Here is a 24,837-nt window from a genome sequence, read left to right as displayed (position 1 = left end):
TGCTAATGTGTCTTCGCTAACGTGACCTTGCTAACGTGTCTTCGCTAACGTGATCTTGCTAATGTGTCTTCGCTAACGTGACCTTGCTAACGTGTCTTCGCTAACGTGATCTTGCTAACGTGTCTTTGCTAACGTGACCTTGCTAATGTGTCTTCGCTAACGTGACCTTGCTAACGTGTCTTCGCTAACGTGACCTTGCTAACGTGTCTTCGCTAACGTGATCTTGCTAATGTGTCTTTGCTAACGTGACCTTGCTAACGTGTCTTCGCTAACGTGACCTTGCTAACGTGTCTTCGCTAACGTGACCTTGCTAACGTGTCTTCGCTAACGTGACCTTGCTAACGTGTCTTTGCTAACGTGTCTTTGCTAACGTGACCTTGCTAACTCCCCCCAGGCCGGACCATCATCCTGTCCACGCACCACATGGACGAGGCCGACATCCTGGGCGACCGCATCGCCATCATCTCCCACGGGAAGCTTTGCTGCGTCGGCTCCTCGCTGTTCCTGAAGACCCAGCTGGGAACCGGCTACTACCTGACGCTCGTCAAGAAGGACCCGGAGCCCTCGCTGGGGTCGCGCAGGAACTCCGCTAGCACCATCTCCTTCAAGAAGGTGGGTACCGCTAACGGGAACTCCGCTAGCATCATCTCCTTCAAGAAGGTAGGAACCGCTAACGGGAACTCCGCTAGCATCATCTCCTTCAAGAAGGTGGGTACCGCTAACCAGAACCGCTAACGGGAAACCGCTAACGGGAAACCGCTAACGGAAACCGCTAACGGGAATCGCTAACGGGAACCGCTAACCGGAACCGCTAATGGGAAACCGCTAACCAGAACCGCTAACGGGAAACCGCTAACGGGAACTCTGGTTCCCTCAGATTCACTCCAGTTGATTCCGATTCACTCCAGTTGATTCCATCCCGGTTGCAGGAGGACGAGCGGACGTCCGTCAGCAGCAGCGACGCCGGTTTGGGCAGCGAACATGAAAGTGAAGCGTTTCCAACCGGTGAGCGTTCGGTTCCTGCACCTTCACATTTAAATAGTGTAAAGTCAAACATGTCTAAAACCCCAGAAAGTAAAACTAAGGAGGTTTGGGGTAACACCTATAAAACAAATACAAACCCTATTTTCTTATTATAGAGAAGAGCTTAAAGGATAATTAATAGATCTGACTATTATTATTTTATTTATTTATTTTTTCTCAAATTTTTTCCTTTTTTCTTCTTTTTTTCTTTTCTTTTCCTTTTTTCTTTTTGTAATTTTTTTCATTTCTTTCTCTTTTTTCTCTCTTTTTCTTCTTTTTAGTCTTTTTTCTTTTTTTTCCTTTTTTTCCCTTTTTTCTCTTTTTCTTTTTTTTCTTTATTTCTTCTTATTACAGAAAAGAGCTTTAAGGATAATTAATAGATCTGACTATTATGAACCAACAAATAATCTCTATTTTACTTTTTTCATTTTTTGTTTTGTAAAAATGGCATGACTTGTACAAGACTTAAGAACGAAATAAAGACCATTCATTCATTCATTCATTCATTCATTCATTCATTCATTCATTCATTCATTCATTCATTCATTCATTCATTCATTCATTCATTCATTCATATAAGAAAATTACTTATTTGCCCTCTAGTGGAAACATAAATGTAAATTGTAAATGTAATTGTAATTGTAAATGTAAATGACCGTCTGGTTCCGTCCCCAGAGACCGGAGCAGGCTCCGCCTCCCCGGGTGCAGGCCCCGCCCCCTCCTGTGGCCCCGCCCCCTCCCTCCCCTGTGACTCCGCCCAGGTGTCGGCGGTGATCCTGCGTCACGTCCCGGCGGCGCGGCTGGTGGAGGATCAGGGCCACGAGCTAACGTACGTGCTGCCGTACGGCGCCGCTAAAGACGGAGCCTTCGTGGAACTTTTCCAGGATCTGGACCTGAAGCTGCTGGAGCTCGGAGTCTCCAGCTACGGAGTCTCCGACACCTCGCTGGAGGAGGTGGGTGGAGCTAACACGACCTAGCTAACACGACCTCGCTGGAGGAGGTGGGTGGAGCTAACACGACCTAGCTAACACGACCTCGCTGGAGGAGGTGGGTGGAGCTAACACGACCTAGCTAACACCTCGCTGGAGGAGGTGGGTGGAGCTAACACGACCTAGCTAACACGACCTCGCTGGAGGAGGTGGGTGGAGCTAACACGACCTAGCTAACACGACCTCGCTGGAGGAGGTGGGTGGAGCTAACACAGCCTAGCTAACAACACCTAGCTAACACGTCCTAGCTAACACGACCTAGCTAACAACACCTAGCTGGAGGAGGTGGGTGGAGCTAACACGTCCTAGCTAACAACACCTAGCTGGAGGAGGTGGGTGGAGCTTTAACGTCCTAGCTAACAACACCTCGCTGGAGGAGGTGGGTGGAGCTTTAACGTCCTAGCTAACAACACCTCGCTGGAGGAGGTGGGTGGAGCTAACACGACCTAGCTAACTCGACCTCGCTGGAGGAGGTGGGTGGAGCTAACACGACCTAGCTAACTCGACCTCGCTGGAGGAGGTGGGTGGAGCTTTAACGTCCTAGCTAACACGACCTAGCTAACAACACCTCGCTGGAGGAGGTGGGTGGAGCTTTAACGTCCTAGCTAACACGACCTAGCTAACTCGACCTCGCTGGAGGAGGTGGGTGGAGCTTTAACGTCCTAGCTAACACCTCGCTGGAGGAGGTGGGTGGAGCTTTAACGTCCTAGCTAACAACACCTAGCTAACACCTAGCTGGAGGAGGTGGGTGCAGCTAACACGACCTAGCTAACACCTCGCTGGAGGAGGTGGGTGGAGCTTTAACGTCCTAGCTAACATCTAGCTGGAGGAGGTGGGTGGAGCTAACACGACCTAGCTAACACGACCTAGCTAACAACACCTAGCTGGAGGAGGTGGGTGTTCCCGCTGGGCAGGGGACCGGGCTAACGTGTCCTCGCTAACGTGTCTTCGCTAACGCGCCCTTACCGGCTCTAACCGTCTCCGTCTCTGCAGATCTTCCTGAAAGTTGCCGAGGACAACGGAGTCGACACCGAAGTTCCCTCAGGTGAGTTCGTGACCTCCGACCCCCGACCTTCGGCCTAAAGGTTGTTCCTGAAGGTCGTTCCTGAAGGTCGTCCCTGAAGGTCGTCCCTGAAGGTCGTCCCTGACTTCCTGTGTCTCCCTGTGCAGACGGGACACTTCCTGTCCCGCGGCGGCGCAGGACTCACGCCTTCGGGGGCGGAGACGCCCAGAGCTGCCTGAGGCCGCTGACGGAGGACGAGGCTAACGACTCGGACGGGGATCCAGGTACGACCGCAGGACTCCAGAAACCGAAGGGTCCATCTGAGATTTTATTGATGATTTTATTGATTTTATTGAGATTTCATGTCACAACTTAAAGAAAAGTCTCTTGGCGCCATGGCCGAAACCCAACAGGAAGTCGGCCATTTTGAATTATTCTTATTATTCCGCACCCTTTTTTCGTCCGTTAATGCTGCCCGAACCCGTGATGTGCACCCATGCATGTCAGACATCGTTAGATGCGTCTCCATCGTGGCCTCAATGCCAAAAAGCAAAAAAAAGGCGAAAATTCGGACGCTTATTGCTCGGCCGAACTTTATCGTAGAGACATTGTTCAAATTTACAAACACTCGGCCCGATTGGCACTAAAGGACCGTACAACCTCATCGTGCTACTTATGACGGTTTTTACGATATTTAACTTTCAATTTTTTTTTAAATTCCATTTTATTTTGGACGTTTGTTGCTAGGCAACGGTTTATCGTACAGACATCATTACAACGTTGACAAACCCGGGACGCTTTGTACTGCAACATATTTTAGTGTCATCATCAGTGTTGTGGTAGTTACTGAAAAAATAGTAACTAGTTACCGTTACTAGTTACTTCATTAAAAAAGTAACTCAGTTACTTAGACCAAAAAGTAATGCGTTCCTATAAAAGTAACTATTGAGTTACTTTTAAATAAAAACATTTTAAATGCTCCCATTAATCCCCTCTAGTCTTCATTTCAGCAGGTTCTGTATGGATTTACATTGTGCATCGTGTTCTGCATTCTGATTGGTTAAACAGTCTCCCCGCTTCTTCACTTCCTGTATCAATAACGTTGGTCTCTTAGCAACAAGCTGAGAACGGCCAATGAGCTTCAGCAGCAGCTGAAGAACGGGACCTTTGATGAATCATTCATTACAGTCTCAGATATAATCCATGGTGTCGGTTTATAAGAATCCTTTTGCCCAGAATAAAAAACAGCAACAAAACGACCCATAACTATTTTCTTCTCTTGAAAAAACACACCTGCACCGCGGCTTTAGGAGAAAAAGACGCTACAGAGTCGGGATGCAGCGGCGCAGTCAGAAGAGCAGTGGAATACGTGCTGATCTCTGCAATTTGAAGCCTTTTTAATTGTAAAAAGAATTTCACTTATCACAGGTTTTTTGGAACGTAACCGCTGCGAAAAACCAGGGATTGCTGTAATGACAATATCTCCACGTTGTGAAACTCTCCGTCTCTCGGCTCTCCATGACCGCCATGTTTTTGAATAAACAAACACTACATTTCCTCTGGTCTCCGTGTGCGGGGAAAAAAGCTTCACTGTAGCCAGAAATAACGGAGTAACGCACCGTTTGGTAACAGTAACTGCATTACTGAATTTAAAAAGTAAAACCTTAGAGTATTAGTTACCGCAAAACTAACAGCGTTACTGTAACGCGTTACTAAATAACGCGTTAATCCCAACACTGCTCATCATGCTAGCTATTACGGTTTTGAGATATTCAACTATGCTCATTTTGATGCAAAAAATGTGATATTTAATGGTTTGCATTAATGGGCGTGGCCTAACGGCTCAACAGCGCCCCCTAGAAAACTTTGTGCCTCAAGCCCCACAATACGGTTTGACGTACATGCACGAAAATCGGTACACACCTGTATCATGTCACAACTTAAAGAAAAGTCTCTTGGAGCCATGGCCCAAACCCAACAGGAAGTCGGACATTTTGAATTAATCGTGTCATTTTGGAGCATTTTCACGTGTGGTACTTTAACAAACTCCTCCTAGCAGGATCGTCCGTTCCACATAAAACTCGCTCAGGAGACACAAAAGACATTAACGATGAAAAGTTATCAAAATCGTGAGTTTTGGTGAAATGGCGTGGCCGTGGCGCCGAGTCAAACTTGTGATTCTGCTATAACTTTTGAATGGTTTGACATAAAGAGTCATGGTGGTTCATCGGACTCAGTTTTGATTCCTTGACCTTTATTGGTGAAAATTGCAGCGTGAGAGCCCGTTCATCCGTTCATCGCTGCTGCTTTAACTGGATTATTGGAGTCTCTAATTGTAGTGTGTGTGTGTGTGTGTGTGTCTGTGTCTGTGTCTGTGCGTGTGCGTGTGCGTGTGCGTGTGCGTGCGCGTGCGTGTGCGTGTGTGTACATGTACATGTACATGTGTGTGTGTGTGTGTGTGACAGACCTGCGGGAGGCGGAGCTCCTCACCTCCACAGGTAAAGGCTCCCACCAGGTGAGTGGGTGGAGCCTGCGGCGGCAGCAGTTCGTGGCTCTGATGTGGAAGCGTTTCCTGTACGCGCGGCGCTCGCGCAAGGGCTTCTTCGCCCAGGTAAGCCCCGCCCCTCCCGTAGCCCCGCCCCCTCATGTAGCCCCGCCCCCTCCAGTAGCCCCGCCCCCTCTCATAACCGTGGTAACCATGCTAACCGTGTTTTTCCAGATCGTGCTGCCGGCCGTCTTCATCTGCATCGCGCTCGTCTTCAGCCTCATCGTTCCGCCGTTCGGGAAATACCCGGATCTGGAGCTGCAGCCGTGGATGTACCAGGACCAGGTCACCTTCTTCAGGTGGGTCCGGCTCTGGGTCCGGGTCTGGGTCTGGACTAGCGTCGCCACCCGTCCCGTAAAATACGGAATTGTCCTTTATTTGAGAAAAAAATGTTGCGTCCCGTATTGAACTAATACGGGACACGATTTGTCCCGTATTTTCATTAACTTTTACACCATATTCTAGTTGAATTATTGAAATAAATTAACTTTTACACCATATTCTAGTTGAATTATTGAAATAAATTAACTTTCACACCATATTCTAGTTGAATTATTGAAATAAATTAACTTTTACACCATATTCTAGTTGAATAATTGAAATAAATTAACTTTTACACCATATTCTAGTTGAATTATTGAAATAAATTAACTTTTACACCATATTCTAGTTGAATTATTGAAATAAATTAACTTTTACACCATATTCTAGTTGAATAATTGAAATAAATTAACTTTTACACCATATTCTAGTTGAATTATTGAAATAAATTAACTTTTACACCATATTCTTCACCTGTATCTATATTCTACATCTGGGCTGATGTTACATACGTAGCATAGGAGGATATTTCAGTTACTAGTATGGTTGTCTGTCTGTACAGTCATGAAAGTTCAATGCTATTAAAGCACTTTAAACTTTAAATCAAAGCATTTTGTTTTTTCATATAAAATAAACACATTTTTATTCAGTTTAGAAGTTTTGGGGCTTTTTTTTTGGCTCCTGCGCTGCTGAAATCAGGGCGTCCCTTATTTCTATTTCTGATTTCCCGTGGCAACCCTAGTCTGGACACGCCCACTTTATGGACACGCCCCTTTTCCGACCACATAAGTCATCTTTATTGTCAATTTTTCATAAAATACAAGTTTCCCTTTTGTCTGACATAAAATAATAAATACAAATAAATACAAATGAATAAATAAATAATATAAATTAAAAATTTTTTTTTAAATTAATAAAAATAAAATAAGATAAAAATAGTAGTGCGAACAGATTTAAAATTAAGTTAAATAGTTAAAAATACTACTAGCATGTCCTTTTCTGGTCACACCCTTTTCCAACCACATAAGTCCACTTTTATTGTCAATTTTTCATAAAATACAAGAAATCGAAAGTACAATTCCCTCTTGTCCGACATAAAATATTAAATAAAAATGAATACAAATAAATAAATAAATAAATAATATGAATAATAGATAATAATAAATAATAAATAAAATAAATAAATAAAAATAATAAAAATAAAATAAAAATATTAGTGCAAACAGATTTAAAATTAAGTTAAATAGTAAAAATAGTTAAAATACTACTACCACGTCCCCTTTCTGGCCTCCCCCGGGTCTGACCACGCCCATTTTCTGACCCCGCCCCCTTTCTGACCCGTGTGTCCCGGCAGTGACGACGCCCCCGGAGACGCCACGGTGCAGCGGCTGCTGGACGCCCTGCTGGACCCGCCAGGACTGGGGACCCGCTGCATGGACGGACACCAGATCCCGTAAGAACCGGTCCCCCCTGCAGGTTCTGGTCCCCCCCCCCCCTGGTTCTGACCCCTGTCCCCCCCCTGGTTCTGACCCCTGTCCCCCCCCTGGTTCTGACCCCTGTCCCCCCCCAGGGAGGCCCCCTGCACCATGGGGGACGAGGACTGGCTCCACCCCCCCGTCCCGGAGGACGTGGCCGCCCTGTTCCGCTCCGGGAACTGGACCATGGAGAACCCGTCCCCCGCCTGTTTCTGCACCTGCAACGGCCGGAAGAGGATGCTGCCGGAGTGTCCGGCGGGGGCCGGGGGCCCGCCCCCCCCCGAGGTGAGAACCCCTGATCTGGACCCCCCCCCGGTCTGGATCTGGACCGTAGTGGTCTGTAGAGGACCTGCAGGTCTGGATCTGGACCCTAGTGGTCTGTAGAGGACCTGCAGGTCTGGATCTGGACCTGCAGGTCTGGATCTGGACCCTAGTGCTCTCTACCTGGACCCTAGTGGTCTGTAGAGGACCTGCAGGTCTGGATCTGGACCCTAGTGGTCTGTAGAGGACCTGCAGGTCTGGATCTGGACCCTAGTGGTCTGTAGAGGACCTGCAGGTCTGGATCTGGACCCTAGTGGTCTGTAGAGGACCTGCAGGTCTGGATCTGGACCCTAGTGGTCTGTAGAGGACCTGCAGGTCTGGATCTGGACCCTAGTGGTCTGTAGAGGACCTGCAGGTCTGGATCTGGACCCTAGTGGTCTGTAGAGGACCTGCAGGTCTGGATCTGGACCCTAGTGGTCTGTAGAGGACCTGCAGGTCTGGATCTGGACCCTAGTGGTCTGTAGAGGACCTGCAGGTCTGGATCTGGACCCTAGTGGTCTGTAGAGGACCTGCAGGTCTGGATCTGGACCTGCAGGTCTGGATCTGGACCTGCAGGTCTGGATCTGGACCTGATCTGGACCTGGATCTGGTTTGTGTTCCAGATGAAGCTCAGTTCCTCCGATACGCTGCAGAACTTGACGGGGAGAAACATCTCGGACTACCTGGTGAAGACGTACGCAGAAATCATCGGGAAGAGGTGAGAACTAATAACACTAGTATATACTAGTACGTACTAGTATGTACTAGTATATACTAGTATATACTAGTACGTACTAGTATGTACTAGTATATACTAGTATATACTAGTACATACTAGTATATACTAGTATGTACTAGTATATACTAGTATATACTAGTACATACTAGTATATACTAGTATGTACTAGTATATACTAGTATATACTAGTATATACTAGTATATACTAGTATGTACTAGTATATACTAGTATATACTAGTACGTACTAGTATGTACTAGTATATACTAGTATATACTAGTACATACTAGTATATACTAGTATGTACTAGTATATACTAGTATATACTAGTATGTTCTAGTATGTACTAGTATACTACTATATACTAATAACTCTAGTACATACTAGTACACTGTAGTATATACTAGTAAACTACCTGGTGAAGACGTACGCAGAAATCATCGGGAAGAGGTGAGAACTAATAACACTATATACTAGTGCATACTAGTATATACTAGTATATACTAGTATATACTAGTGCATACTAGTATATACTAGTATATACTAGTATATACTAGTATATACACTAGTAAACTCTACATATACTACATTTTACTAGAGTTTACTACAGTACTACTACTACAGTACTACTACAGTACTACTACAGTGTACTACAGTGTACTACAGTTTACTACAGTACTACTACAGTAAACTAACCATTTCTCTCTTACAGCCTGAAGAACAAGGTCTGGGTGAACGAGTTCAGGTGAGTTCCAACCTTCAGGTACTCACGAGTACTCGGTACTCGCTACTACCAAGTACCGAGTACTCGGTACTACCAAGTACCGAGTACTCGGTACTACCAAGTACCGAGTACTCGGTACTACCAAGTACCGAGTACTCAGGTTTACTCGGTAGTACTCGGTACTCAGTAGTACTCAGTACTCAGTAGTACTCGGTAGTACTCGGTAGTACTCGGTACTCAGTAGTACTCAGTACTCGGTAGTACTCGGTACTCAGTAGTACTCAGTACTCAGTAGTACTCGGTAGTACTCGGTAGTACTCGGGTATACTGGGTAGTACTCAGGTATTCTCGGTAGTACTCAGGTATACTGGGTAGTACTCGGTAGTACTCAGTACTCGGTAGTACTCAGTACTCGGTAGTACTCGGTAGTACTCGGTAGTACTCGGTAGTACTCAGGTATACTGGGTAGTACTCGGTAGTACTCAGTACTCGGTAGTACTCGGTAGTACTCGGTAGTACTCGGTAGTACTCAGGTATACTGGGTAGTACTCGGTAGTACTCAGTACTCGGTAGTACTCGGTAGTACTCGGTAGTACTCAGGTATACTGGGTAGTACTCAGTAGTACTCGGTAGTACTCAGTAGTACTGGGTAGTACTCAGTACCCGGTACATCAGGTGTTTCTCTCTGCAGGTACGGAGGATTCTCATTGGGCGCCAGGAGTTCTCAGGTTCTCCCTCCGGCCAACGAGGTGGACGACGCCATCGAGAGAATCAGGAAGATCTTTGAGCTGCAGAAGGTGAGGGGGAGGTCACATGACCTTTAGGAGGTCACATGACCTTCACATGACCTTCAGGAGGTCACCTGACCTTCACACGACCTTCACATGACCTCCAGGAGGTCACATGACCTCCACACGACCTCCACATGACCTTCACACGACCTTCAGGAGGTCACATGACCTTCACATGACCTGTAGTAAACTCTAGTAAACTAGTTCCTGCTAGTTTTTAGTTCCTGCTTGTTTTTAGTTCCCGTTTGTTTTTAGTTCCCGTTTGTTTTTAGTTCCTGCTGGTTTTTAGTTCCCGTTTGTTTTTAGTTCCTGCTTGTTTTTAGTTCCCGTTTGTTTTTAGTTCCTGCTGGTTTTTAGTTCCTGTTTGTTTTTAGTTCCCGCTTGTTTTTAGTTCCCGTTTGATTTTAGTTCCTGCTTGTTTTTAGTTCCTGCTTGTTTTTAGTTCCTGCTTCTTTTTAGTTCCTGCTAGTTTTTAGTTCCCGTTTGTTTTTAGTTCCTGCTGGTTTTTAGTTCCCGTTTGTTTTTAGTTCCTGCTAGTTTTTAGTTCCCGTTTGTTTTTAGTTCCTGCTTGTTTTTAGTTCCTGCTAGTTTTTAGTTCCCGTTTGTTTTTAGTTCCCGTTTGTTTTTAGTTCCCGTTTGTTTTTAGTTCCTGCTTGTTTTTAGTTCCTGCTAGTTTTTAGTTCCTGCTAGTTTTTAGTTCCCGTTTGTTTTTAGTTCCTGCTAGTTTTTAGTTCCCGTTTGTTTTTAGTTCCTGCTTGTTTTTAGTTCCTGCTAGTTTTTAGTTCCCGTTTGTTTTTAGTTCCCGTTTGTTTTTAGTTCCCGTTTGTTTTTAGTTCCCGTTTGTTTTTAGTTCCTGCTTGTTTTTAGTTCCTGCTAGTTTTTAGTTCCCGTTTGTTTTTAGTTCCCGTTTGTTTTTAGTTCCCGTTTGTTTTTAGTTCCCGTTTGTTTTTAGTTCCCGTTTGTTTTTAGTTCCTGCTTGTTTTTAGTTCCTGCTTGTCTTTAGTTCCCATTTGTTTTTAGTTCCCGTTTGTTTTTAGTTCCTGCTTGTTTTTAGTTCCTGCTTGTTTTTAGTTCCCGTTTGTTTTTAGTTCCCGTTTGTTTTTAGTTCCTGCTGGTTTTTAGTTCCCGTTTGTTTTTAGTTCCTGCTTGTTTTTAGTTCCCGTTTGTTTTTAGTTCATGCTGGTTTTTAGTTCCCGTTTGTTTTTAGTTCCTGCTTGTTTTTAGTTCCCGTTTGTTTTTAGTTCCTGCTGGTTTTTAGTTCCTGTTTGTTTTTAGTTCCCGCTTGTTTTTAGTTCCCGTTTGATTTTAGTTCCTGCTTGTTTTTAGTTCCTGCTTGTTTTTAGTTCCTGCTTCTTTTTAGTTCCTGCTAGTTTTTAGTTCCTGCTTGTTTTTAGTTCCTGCTAGTTTTTAGTTCCTGTTTGTTTTTAGTTCCCGTTTGTTTTTAGTTCCCGTTTGTTTTTAGTTCCTGCTTGTTTTTAGTTCCTGCTAGTTTTTAGTTCCCGTTTGTTTTTAGTTCCCGTTTGTTTTTAGTTCCCGTTTGTTTTTAGTTCCCCTTTGTTTTTAGTTCCTGCTTGTTTTTAGTTCCTGCTCGTTTTTAGTTCCTGCTTGTCTTTAGTTCCCGTTTGTTTTTAGTTCCCGTTTGTTTTTAGTTCCTGCTTGTTTTTAGTTCCTGCTTGTTTTTAGTTCCTGCTTGTTTTTAGTTCCTGCTTGTTTTTAGTTCCTGCTAGTTTTTAGTTCCTGCTCGTTTTTAGTTCCTGCTTGTCTTTAGTTCCCGTTTGTTTTTAGTTCCCGTTTGTTTTTAGTTCCCGTTTGTTTTTAGTTCCTGCTGGTTTTTAGTTCCCGTTTGTCTTTAGTTCCCGTTTGTTTTTAGTTCCCGTTTGTTTTTAGTTCCTGCTTGTTTTTAGTTCCTGCTTGTTTTTAGTTCCTGCTTGTTTTTAGTTCCCGTTTGTTTTTAGTTCCCGTTTGTTTTTAGTTCCCGTTTGTTTTTAGTTCCCGTTTGTTTTTAGTTCCCGTTTGTTTTTAGTTCCCGTTTGTTTTTAGTTCCTGCTGGTTTTTAGTTCCCGTTTGTCTTTAGTTCCCGTTTGTTTTTAGTTCCCGTTTGTTTTTAGTTCCCGTTTGTTTTTAGTTCTCGTTTGTTTTTAGTTCCCGTTTGTTTTTAGTTCCTGCTGGTTTTTAGTTCCCGTTTGTTTTTAGTTCCTGCTTGTTTTTAGTTCCCGTTTGTCTCCTCAGGGAAACGCCGCTGACCGGTTCCTGGACAACTTGTCTCGCTTCATCAACGGCCTGGACACCAAGAACAACGTGAAGGTGAGTGGGGGTCAGGGTTCAGGTGGGTTCTGGTCCAGTTCTAGTCCTGACCTCCTCCTCCCCCTGACCTGGTTCTGACCTGGTTTTGACCCGGTTCTGACCCGGTTCTGACCTGGTTCTGACCCGGTTCTGACCCGGTTCTGACCCGTTTCTGACCCGGTTCTGACCTGGTTCTGACCTGGTTCTGACCCGGTTCTGACCCGGTTCTGACCCGGTTCTGACCTGGTTCTGACCCGGTTCTGACCCGGTTCTGACCCGTTTCTGACCCGGTTCTGACCTGGTTCTGACCTGGTTCTGACCCGGTTCTGACCCGGTTCTGACCCGGTTCTGACCTGGTTCTGACCTGGTTTTGACCCGGTTCTGACCCGGTTCTGACCCGGTTCTGACCCGGTTCTGACCCGGTTCTGACCCGGTTCTGACCCGGTTCTGACCCGGTTCTGACCCGGTTCTGACCCGGTTCTGACCTGGTTCTGACCCGGTTCTGACCCGGTTCTGACCCGGTTCTGACCCGGTTCTGACCCGGTTCTGACCCGGTTCTGACCCGGTTCTGACCCGGTTCTGACCCGTTTCCCCAGATCTGGTTCAACAACAAGGGCTGGCACAGCGTGTCGTCGTTCACCAACGTGATGAGCAACGGCATCCTGAGAGCCAACCTGCCGCCGGGCCTGGACCCCAACCAGTACGGCATCAGCGCTGTCAATCACCCGCTCAACCTGACCAAGGAGCAGCTGTCGCAGGTGGCCCTGTGAGTGACCTCTGACCCCTAACCCTGACCCCTAAACCTGACCCTGTACCTGTACCCCCAATACTAACCCTACAACCCCCAACCCCAACCCTAACTAACACCCCTAACCCCGACCGTCAATCACCCGCTCAACCTGACCAAGGAGCAGCTGTCGCAGGTGGCCCTGTGAGTGACCCCTGACCTCTGACCCCTAACCCTGACCCTGTACCCCCAATACCAACCCTACAACCCCCAACCCCAACCCCAACCCTAACTCCAACATCCCTAACCCCGACCTTCAATCACCCACTCAACCTGACCAAGGAGCAGCTGTCGCAGGTGGCCCTGTGAGTGACCCCTGACCCCTAACCCTGACCTCTGACCTTTGACCTCTGTCCCCAGGGTCACCACCTCGGTAGACGGTCTCGTCTCCATCTGTTCCCCCCTGACCTCTAACCTTGACCTTTGACCCCTCTCTCCAGGGTCACGACCTCCGTGGACGTGCTCGTCTCCATCTGTTCTCCCCTGACCTTTGACCCTGACCTTTGACCCCTCTCTTTAGGGTCACGACCTCGGTGGACGTGCTCGTCTCCATCTGCGTGATCTTCGCCATGTCCTTCGTCCCCGCCAGCTTCGTGGTTTTCCTGATCCAGGAGAGACGGAGCAAAGCCAAGCACATGCACTTCATCAGCGGAGTGCAGCCGCTGCTGTACTGGGGGGCCAACTTCTGCTGGGACATGGTGAGAAATACCCCCCTAAATACCCCCCCATAATACCCCTATAACCCCCCAATACCCCCAAACCTAACCCCAACCCCATACCAACCCCTAACTAACCACAACCAAGCAGCCGCTGCTGTACTGGGGGGCCAACTTCTGCTGGGACATGGTGAGAAATACCCCCCCTTAATACCCCCTACACCCCCCCAAATACCCCTAATATCCCCCAATACCTCCAATACCTCCATAACCCTCCATAACCCTTAACTAACCCTACTAACCATAACCAAGCAGCCGCTGCTGTACTGGGATAAACTTCTGCTGGGACATGGTAAATACCCCCCCTCAATACCTCCATAACCCCCCAATACCCCGATAACCCTCCATAACCACCCAATACCCCCAAACCTAACCCTAACCCCTAACTAACACCAACCAAGCAGCCGCTGCTGTACTGGGGGGCCAACTTCTGCTGGGACATGGTGAGAAATACCCCCCCTAAATACCCCCCCATAATACCCCAAATACCCCCCAATACCCCCAAACCTAACCCTAACCCCCCATAACCCCTAACTAACCACAACCAAGCAGCCGCTGCTGTACTGGGGGGCCAACTTCTGCTGGGACATGGTAAATACCCCCCCTCAATACCCCTATAACCCCCCAATATCCCCAATACCCCCAATACCTCCATAACCACCCTAACCCCCCACAACCCCTAACTAACCCTACTAACCTTAACCAAGCAGCCGCTGCTGTACTGGGATAAACTTCTGCTGGGACATGGTAATTACCTCCCCTTAATACCCTCTAATACCCCTAATATCCCCAATGCCCTCCATAACCCCTATAACCCCCCAAACCTAACCCTAACCCCTAACTAACCCTAACCAAGCATCCGCTGCTGTACTGGGAGAAACTTCTGCTGGGACATGGTGAGTGTGTTCACATGGGAAATTTAATTCCTCTTTAATTCAGAATTAAAATGAAATCCGATTTAAAATGAAAATTAGTAAATGACCATGTAAACACCTGATTCTGAATGAAAATGTCCATTCAGAATTAAACTTAATTCCGAAGTAAGTGGCTGGTTTATTCTGAAAAGAATAATTACGCAATCATGTAAACACTCATTCAGAAAAATTAAAAATAAATAAAAATAAAATAAACAAAATAATAAAATAAAATAAATTAAAAAAAAACTAAAGAAATTGATACAAACAATTTAAAAAATAAAGATAAATGAAATAAAACTAATACAATAAAATAAAGTAAAAACAATAAATAAAAGGAAAAACGAAAAAAAGTAAATATGTAAAAAAAGGGAGAAAAAAAATAAAAATTAATAAAAAAAATAATAAAAAAAAAAAATTAAAATAATAAAAAAAATGTATCCACTCATTCCTCTTTAAATGAATCCCGGTCTTTCTTTCTGCTCGTTCCCTCTCCGTCTGTCTCCATGATCTTATATTCCACTGGGCTGGTTTTCCTAACAAAGTTAAAGATGCAGCAGCAGTAAACGCTGGTCAAGAGCAGAGACATTTATTTAAGAAATAGAAATAATTAAAAGAACAGATGGAAACAGGAAACATCAACATGGTGATCTTTTCAAAGTTGTAGCTAAGTTAGTTTTTCTTCCGGTAGTTTAACTTCCGGTCCCCCCCCTATCCAATCAGAACCTTCCGGTCCCCCCCCTATCCAATCAGAACCTTCCGGTCCCCCCCTATCCAATCAGAACCTTCCCAACCCCCCCTATCCAATCAGAACCTTCCGGTCCCCCCCCCTATCCAATCAGAACCTTCCGGTCCCCCCCCTATCCAATCAGAACCTTCCGGTCCCCCCCCTATCCAATCAGAACCTTCCGGTCCCCCCCCTATCCAATCAGAACCTTCCGGTCCCCCCCTATCCAATCAGAACCTTCCGGTCCCCCCCCTATCCAATCAGAACCTTCCGGTCCCCCCCCTATCCAATCAGAACCTTCCGGTCCCCCCCCCTATCCAATCAGAACCTTCCCAACCCCCAGACCTGGAGAGGAATTGGAGAAAGACCATCAAACGTGTTTCCATGGAAACCTCCATTCAGAATTATTTCACTCGGAATAATGAATTGTGTGTTTGTCTGCAGTGCAACTACTTTAATTCTGAATAATTAATTATGAATAATTGTGTGTTTTCTGCAGTGTAACTACTTTAATTGTGAATAATTAATTGTGTATTTGTCTGCAGTGTAACTACTTTAATTCTGAATAATTAATTGTGTTTGTCTACAGTGTAACTACTTTGTCCCGGCGACGCTCGTCATCCTCATCTTCATCTGCTTCCAACAAAAGGCCTACGTTTCCTCCACCAACCTGCCGGCGCTGGCGCTGCTGCTGCTGCTCTACGGGTTAGTACTCAGATTACTACTACAGATTACTACTACAGATTACTACAGATTACTACAGATTACTACAGATTACTACCAACCTGCTGCTGCTGCTCTACGGGTTAGTACTAGTACTATAGTACTACAGATTACTGCTACAGATTACCACCAACCTGCTGCTGCTGCTCTACGGGTTAGTAGTACTCAGATTACTACAGATTACCAGGGATTACTACAGATTACTACGTTTCCTCCACCAACCTGCCGGCGCTGGCGCTGCTGCTGCTGCTCTACGGGTCAGTAGTACTCAGATTACTACTACAGATTACTACAGATTACTACAGATTACTACAGATTACTACTACAGATTACTGCTGCTGCTGCTCTACGGGTTAGTACTAGTACTATAGTACTGGGATTACTACAGATTACTACAGATTACTACAGATTACCACCAACCTGCTGCTGCTGCTCTACGGGTTAGTACTAGTACTATAGTACTATAGTACTACAGATTACTATAGTACTGGGGATTACTACAGATTACTACAGATTACTAGGATTTACTAGAGATTACCACCAACCTGCTGCTGCTGCTGCTCTACGGGTCAGTAGAGATTACTACAGTTTACTAGAGATTATACAGAGTTTTACAGACGTTTATAGCCACGGCTGCTACGTTTGTAGCCACGGCTGCTACGTTTGTAGCCACGGCTGCTAAGTTTGTAGCCACGGCTGCTACGTTTATAGCCACGGCTGCTAAGTTTGTAGCCACGGCTGCTACGTTTGTAGCCACGGCTGCTACGTTTATAGCCACGGCTGCTACGTTTGTAGCCACGGCTGCTACGTTTATAGCCACGGCTGCTACGTTTGTAGCCACGGCTGCTACGTTTGTAGCCACGGCTGCTACGTTTGTAGCCACGGCTGCTACGTTTGTAGCCACGGCTGCTACTTTTGTAGCCACGGCTGCTACGTTTGTAGCCACGGCTGCTAAGTTTGTAGCCACGGCTGCTACGTTTATAGCCACGGCTGCTAAGTTTGTAGCCACGGCTGCTACGTTTGTAGCCACGGCTGCTACGTTTATAGCCACGGCTGCTACGTTTGTAGCCACGGCTGCTACGTTTATAGCCACGGCTGCTACGTTTGTAGCCACGGCTGCTACGTTTGTAGCCACGGCTGCTACGTTTGTAGCCACGGCTGCTACGTTTATAGCCACGGCTGCTACGTTTATAGCCACGGCTGCTACGTTTGTAGCCACGGCTGCTACGTTTGTAGCCACGGCTGCTACGTTTGTAGCCACGGCTGCTACGTTTATAGCCACGGCTGCTACGTTTATAGCCACGGCTGCTACGTTTGTAGCCACGGCTGCTACGTTTGTAGCCACGGCTGCTACGTTTGTAGCCACGGCTGCTACGTTTGTAGCCACGGCTGCTACGTTTGTAGCCACAGCTGCCCTGCAGACTGACGGAAGCGTGGCTGCCCCTCCGACCACCACCAACATTCCCACGGGGCAAGTGGGTAAGGTGTCTTGCCCAAGGACACTACGACAGCAAACTGGGACAGAGCGGGATTCGAACCGCCGACCTTCCAATCATTAGACGACCCGCTCTGCCACCTGAGCTACTGCCGCCCCCTTTTCTAGATTACTAGGATTTACTAGAATTAACTAGAGTTTACTAGCATTAACTAGCAGCTAGCGGTCACTACTGTTAACCAGGTCAACTATCGTCTCCTACCGTTTATTACCGTCTCCTTCCTGTGGACCCGGTCCTGACAGAACCGGTTCTAACTGGTTTTTAAACAACGTAGCGTTGAAGACGGTGGTTAAGTTAGCAGACTCTTTTATAATTACATCCATGTATTTAATAATGGATGTAAAACAGAAGCAGCAGCAGCACTTGCAGCACAGCTCAGTCCTCCATCTTTGTTGTAAAACAGAAGCAGGGGTCCGTGGAGGAGACGACCTGTCTCCTGGCCAGCAGCAGCACTTGCAGCACAGTGCAGTCCTCCATCTCTGTCGTGGTGACTGAATTTGGTGCTAGTTTTACCGGGACATGGTGACGTACAGACGTCTGCAGTGACGCGATGACGTGGCTCTCTGGCTACAGCTGGTGCTGCTCAGCAGCTGCAGCTGGTGCTGGTGCTGGTGCTGCTCAGCAGCTGCAGCTGCTGAGCAGCACCAGCACCAGCTGCAGCACCAGCTGGTGGAAAAGCAACCGGTTCTTACTTAGAACCAACCGCGAACCGGCTCTAGCACCAGCCCTGGAACCAGCTTGGTGGAAAAGGGGTAAGACTGGTTCTAACTGGTTCTGGTTCTGGTTCTAACTGGTTCTGGTTCTGTTCCAGGTGGTCCATCACCCCCCTCATGTACCTGGTTCTGGTTCTAACTGGTTCTGGTTCTGTTCCAGGTGGTCCATCACCCCCCTCATGTACCCGGCCTCCTTCCTGTTCTCCGTCCCGTCTACGGCCTACGTGGTTCTGACCAGCGTCAACATCCTGATCGGGATCAACGGGAGTATTTCCACGTTTGTGATGGAGCTGTTCGGGGGGAACGTGAGTAGCCCCGCCCCTAACCACGCCCCCAGACTCTAACCCCGCCCCCTTTACATGTAACCCCGCCCCTACTGTAGCCCCGCCCCCTAACCTCTCCCCCTCTAATCAACGGGAGTATATCCACGTTTGTGATGGAGCTGTTCGGGGGGAACGTGAGTAGAACCTGTAGCCCCGCCCCCTAGACCCTAACCCCGCCCCCTAATGTAGCCCCGCCCCCTTTACCTGTAACCCCTTTACCCCTAACCCCTCTACCTCTAATCAACGCGAGTATTTCAACGTTCGTGATGGAGCTGTTCGGGGGGACCGTGAGTAACCCCGCCCCTTAATGTAGACCCGCCCCCTAGACTCTAACCCCCCCCTACCTGGTCCAGAGTAAGGGGACGTGACTACGCTGACGAAAAACGCACGAAAAAGCGCGCGTAAAAACTCACGAACGCACGCAAAACGCAAAAACGCACGCAAAAACGCACTCAAAACGCACAAATGCACGCAAAACGCAGGAAAAAACGCACGTACGCACGCAAAAACGCACACAACAATGCACAAACGCACGCAAAACGCACAAACGCACGCAAAAACGCACACAACGCACGCATGCAAAACGCACACAACGCACGAACGCACGCAAAACGCACGCACGCACGCAAAACGCACGCAAAACGCACGAAAAAACGCACAAACGCACGCAAAAACGCACACAACAACGCACGCAAAACGCACGCAAAAACGCACACAACGCACGCAAAACGCACGCACGCACGCAAAACGCACACAACGCACGAACGCACGCAAAACGCACGCAAAAACGCACGAACGCATGCAGAACGCACAAAAAAATGCACGAAAAAACGCACGCCCCTGACCTCTAGCCCTGACCCTTGGGGCTCTAGCCCAGCCCCGTGACCTCTGACCCCTCACTTCCTGTCCCCCTGACCTCTGACCCCTCACTTCCTGTCCCCCTGACCTCTGACCCCTCACTTCCTGTCCCCCTGACCTCTGACCCCTCACTTCCTGTCCCCCTGACCTCTGACCCCTCACTTCCTGTCCCCCTGACCTCTGAGCCCTCACTTCCTGTCCCCCTGACCTCTGAGCCCTCACTTCCTGTCTACAGGAGATCGGTGGTATTAACGATATTCTGAAGAACGTGCTGCTAATCTTCCCTCACTTCTGTCTGGGCCGAGGATTAATAGACATGGTGAAGAACCAGGCCATGTCCGACGCCCTGGAACGCTTTGGTAAGTACTAGTACTACAGTACTAGTATTATAGTAGTAGTAATATAGTACTAGTACTATAGTACTACTACTATACTACTATAGTACTACTACTATAGTACTACTGACATGGTGAAGAACCAGGCCATGGCCGACGCCCTGGAGCGCTTTGGTAAGTACTACTACTATAGTACTACTACTATACTACTATAGTACTACTACTATAGTACTACTACTATAGTACTACTGACATGGTGAAGAACCAGGCCATGTCCGACGCCCTGGAACGCTTTGGTAAGTACTAGTACTATAGTACTATAGTACTACTACTATAGTACTACTACTATAGTACTATAGTACTACTACTATAGTACTACTACTATAGTACTATAGTACTACTACTATAGTACTACTACTATAGTACTATAGTACTACTACTATAGTACTACTGACATGGTGAAGAACCAGGCCATGTCCGACGCCCTGGAGCGCTTTGGTAAGTACTAGTACTATAGTACTACTACTATACTACTATAGTACTACTACTATAATACTATAGTACTACTACTATAGTACTATAGTACTATTACTATAGTACTATAGTACTACTACTATAATACTATAGTACTACTACTATACTACTATAGTACTACTACTATAGTACTATAGTACTATTACTATAGTACTATAGTACTATTACTATAGTACTATAGTACTACTACTATAGTAATATAGTACTACTACTATAGTACTATATTACTACTACTATAGTACTATAGTACTACTACTATACTACTACTATACTACTACTATAGTACTACTGACATGATGAAGAACGTGTTTATATCAAACCATTCAAAAGCATAGAATACGATCTATCAAACATGGACCAATCAGCTACTAGCATCACTTCCTGTTTAACGTTGAAGTTTGATGCGGCGCCACGGCCACGCCATTTCACCAAAACTCATGATTTTGATAACTTTTCATGGTTAACGTCTTCTGTGTCTCCTGAGTGAGTATTATGTGGAACAGACGATCCTGCTAGGAGGAGTTTGTTAAAGTACAACACGTTTCAGCCCGCCGGGCTTCATGTGCAGCCCTGCACATGGAGACCAGGAGAACAGAGAGGACAGAGAACACTCAGCTGCTCCGGCGCTCTGGAGACTCAGCTGCAGCTCGTTAGCTCATTTGTTTTTGAGGAGTTAAATAGAGGGACTGCCAACGAGTTGGTCCTGGTTGTGTTTAGAGAGTGTGGTTACTGTTTCCTGGAGTTTTCAGACTATTATAGTGGATTATCTGTTCGTTGCTTGTTCCCTGACATTTAAGGAGGCAGTTTTTGTTATTCGGATTTTTCCACTCCCTTAGTTGTAAAATAAACTACACTGTGTTTTTGGCTGAACTGCAACACTAGAAACAAACCCTAACACACTAGAAACAAACCCTAACACACTAGAAACAAACCCTAACACACTAGAGACAAACCCTAACACACTAGAGACAAACCCTAACACACTAGAGACAAACCCTAACACACTAGAGACAAACCCTAACACACTAGAGACAAACCCTAACACACTAGACAAACCCTAACACACTAGAGACAAACCCTAACACACCAGAGACAAACCCTAACACACTAGAGACAAACCCTAACACACCAGAGACAAACCCTAACACACTAGAGACAAACCCTAACACACTAGAGACAAACCCTAACACACTAGAGACAAACCCTAACACACTAGAGACAAACCCTAACACACCAGAGACAAACCCTAACACACTAGAGACAAACCCTAACACACCAGAGACAAACCCTAACACACTAGAGACAAACCCTAACACACTAGACAAACCCTAACACACCAGAGACAAACCCTAACACACTAGAGACAAACCCTAACACACTAGAGACAAACCCTAACACACTAGACAAACCCTAACACACCAGAGACAAACCCTAACACACTAGAAACAAACCCTAACACACTAGAGACAAACCCTAACACACTAGAGACAAACCCTAACACACTAGAGACAAACCCTAACACACTAGAAACAAACCCTAACACACCAGAGACAAACCCTAACACACTAGAGACAAACCCTAACACACTAGAGACAAACCCTAACACACTAGACAAACCCTAACACACTAGACAAACCCTAACACACTAGACAAACCCTAACACACTAGAGCCAAACCCTAACACACTAGAGACAAACCCTAACACTAGAGACAAACCCTAACACACTAGAGACAAACCCTAACACACTAGAGACAAACCCTAACACACTAGAGACAAACCCTAACACACTAGAGACAAACCCTAACACACTAGAGACAAACCCTAACACACTAGAAACAAACCCTAACACACTAGAGACAAACCCTAACACACTAGAGACAAACCCTAACACACTAGAGACAAACCCTAACACACTAGAGACAAACCCTAACACACTAGAGACAAACCCTAACACACTAGAGACAAACCCTAACACACTAGAGACAAACCCTAACACACTAGAGACAAACCCTAACACACTAGAGACAAACCCTAACACACTAGAGACAAACCCTAACACACTAGAGACAAACCCTAACACACTAGAAACAAACCCTAACACACTAGAGACAAACCCTAACACACTAGAGACAAACCCTAACACACTAGAGACAAACCCTAACACACTAGACAAACCCTAACACACTAGACAAACCCTAACACACTAGACAAACCCTAACACACTAGAGACAAACCCTAACACACTAGAGACAAACCCTAACACACTAGAGACAAACCCTAACACACTAGAGACAAACCCTAACACACTAGAGACAAACCCTAACACACTAGAAACAAACCCTAACACACTAGAGACAAACCCTAACACACTAGAGACAAACCCTAACACACTAGAGACAAACCCTAACACACTAGAGACAAACCCTAACACACTAGAGACAAACCCTAACACACTAGAGACAAACCCTAACACACTAGAGACAAACCCTAACACACTAGAGACAAACCCTAACACACTAGAGACAAACCCTAACACACTAGAGACAAACCCTAACACACTAGAGACAAACCCTAACACACTAGAGACAAACCCTAACACACTAGAGACAAACCCTAACACACTAGAGACAAACCCTAACACACTAGAGACAAACCCTAACACACTAGAGACAAACCCTAACACACTAGACAAACCCTAACACACTAGACAAACCCTAACACACTAGAGACAAACCCTAACACACTAGAGACAAACCCTAACACACTAGAGACAAACCCTAACACTAGAGACAAACCCTAACACTCTAGAGACTAACACACTAGAGACAAACCCTAACACACTAGAGACAAACCCTAACACTAGAGACAAACCCTAACACACTAGAGACTAACACACTAGAGACAAACCCTAACACACTAGACAAACCTTAACACACTAGACAAACCCTAACACACTAGAGACAAACCCTAACACACTAGAGACAAACCCTAACACACTAGAGACAAACCCTAACACACTAGAGACAAACCCTAACACACTAGAGACAAACCCTAACACACTAGAGACAAACCCTAACACTAGAGACAAACCCTAACACACTAGAGACAAACCCTAACACACTAGAGACAAACCCTAACACACTAGAGACAAACCCTAACACACTAGAGACAAACCCTAACACACTAGAGACAAACCCTAACACACTAGAGACAAACCCTAACACACTAGAGACAAACCCTAACACACTAGAGACAAACTCTAACACACTAGAGACAAACCCTAACACACTAGAGACAAACCCTAACACTAGAGACAAACCCTAACACACTAGAGACTAACACACTAGAGACAAACCCTAACACACTAGAGACAAACCCTAACACACTAGAGAAAACCCTAACACACTAGACAAACCCTAACACACTAGAGACAAACCCTAACACTAGAGACAAACCCTAACACACTAGAGACAAACCCTAACACACTAGAGACAAACCCTAACACACTAGAGACAAACCCTAACACACTAGAGACAAACCCTAACACACTAGAGACAAACCCTAACACACTAGAGACAAACCCTAACACACTAGAGACAAACCCTAACACACTAGAGACAAACCCTAACACACTAGAGACAAACCCTAACACACTAGAGACAAACCCTAACACACTAGAGACAAACCCTAACACACTAGAGACAAACCCTAACACACTAGAGACAAACCCTAACACACTAGAGACAAACCCTAACACACTAGAGACAAACCCTAACACACTAGAGACAAACCCTAACACTAGAGACAAACCCTAACACACTAGAGACTAACACACTAGAGACAAACCCTAACACACTAGAGACAAACCCTAACACACTAGACAAACCCTAACACACTAGAGACAAACCCTAACACACTAGAGACAAACCCTAACACACTAGACAAACCCTAACACACTAGAGACAAACCCTAACACACTAGAGACAAACCCTAACACTAGAGACAAACCCTAACACACTAGAGACAAACCCTAACACACTAGAGACAAACCCTAACACACTAGAGACAAACCCTAACACACTAGAGACAAACCCTAACACACTAGAGACAAACCCTAACACACTAGAGACAAACCCTAACACTAGAGACAAACCCTAACACACTAGAGACAAACCCTAACACACTAGAGACAAACCCTAGAAACACCAGAGACAAACCCTAACACACTAGAGACAAACCCTAACACACTAGAGACAAACCCTAACACACTAGAGACAAACCCTAACACACTAGAGACAAACCCTAACACACCAGAGACAAACCCTAACACACCAGAGACAAACCCTAACACACTAGAGACAAACCCTAACACACTAGAGACAAACCCTAACACACTAGAGACAAACCCTAACACACTAGAGACAAACCCTAACACACTAGAGACAAACCCTAACACACTAGAGACAAACCCTAACACACTAGAGACAAACCCTAACACACTAGAGACAAACCCTAACA

General features: G+C 46.0%; 1 protein-coding gene across 1 annotated transcript in view; it reads left to right on the top strand.

Annotated features, from left to right (window-relative positions):
• The window catches only part of LOC133446709 (phospholipid-transporting ATPase ABCA1-like), a 118,566-nt gene that overhangs the window by 51,951 nt on the left and 41,778 nt on the right, over nt 1–24,837 (top strand). Inside the window, exons 22-39 of the mRNA XM_061724701.1 lie at nt 395–612; nt 930–1,005; nt 1,699–1,976; nt 3,006–3,057; nt 3,183–3,299; nt 5,481–5,626; nt 5,735–5,859; nt 7,236–7,334; nt 7,452–7,641; nt 8,280–8,374; nt 9,107–9,139; nt 9,810–9,915; nt 12,139–12,213; nt 12,789–12,958; nt 13,500–13,677; nt 15,926–16,041; nt 18,429–18,573; nt 19,685–19,808. Coding sequence (XP_061580685.1) covers nt 395–612; nt 930–1,005; nt 1,699–1,976; nt 3,006–3,057; nt 3,183–3,299; nt 5,481–5,626; nt 5,735–5,859; nt 7,236–7,334; nt 7,452–7,641; nt 8,280–8,374; nt 9,107–9,139; nt 9,810–9,915; nt 12,139–12,213; nt 12,789–12,958; nt 13,500–13,677; nt 15,926–16,041; nt 18,429–18,573; nt 19,685–19,808 — 2,343 coding nt within the window. The remainder of the gene's footprint in view (nt 1–394; nt 613–929; nt 1,006–1,698; nt 1,977–3,005; nt 3,058–3,182; nt 3,300–5,480; nt 5,627–5,734; nt 5,860–7,235; nt 7,335–7,451; nt 7,642–8,279; nt 8,375–9,106; nt 9,140–9,809; nt 9,916–12,138; nt 12,214–12,788; nt 12,959–13,499; nt 13,678–15,925; nt 16,042–18,428; nt 18,574–19,684; nt 19,809–24,837) is intronic.

Source organism: Cololabis saira, chromosome 7 (assembly GCF_033807715.1).
Source record: "Cololabis saira isolate AMF1-May2022 chromosome 7, fColSai1.1, whole genome shotgun sequence".
Lineage (NCBI taxonomy): Eukaryota > Metazoa > Chordata > Actinopteri > Beloniformes > Belonidae > Cololabis > Cololabis saira.
The sequence above is the reverse complement of the archived record's forward strand: the minus strand, read 5'-3'. Positions and strand labels throughout refer to the sequence as shown.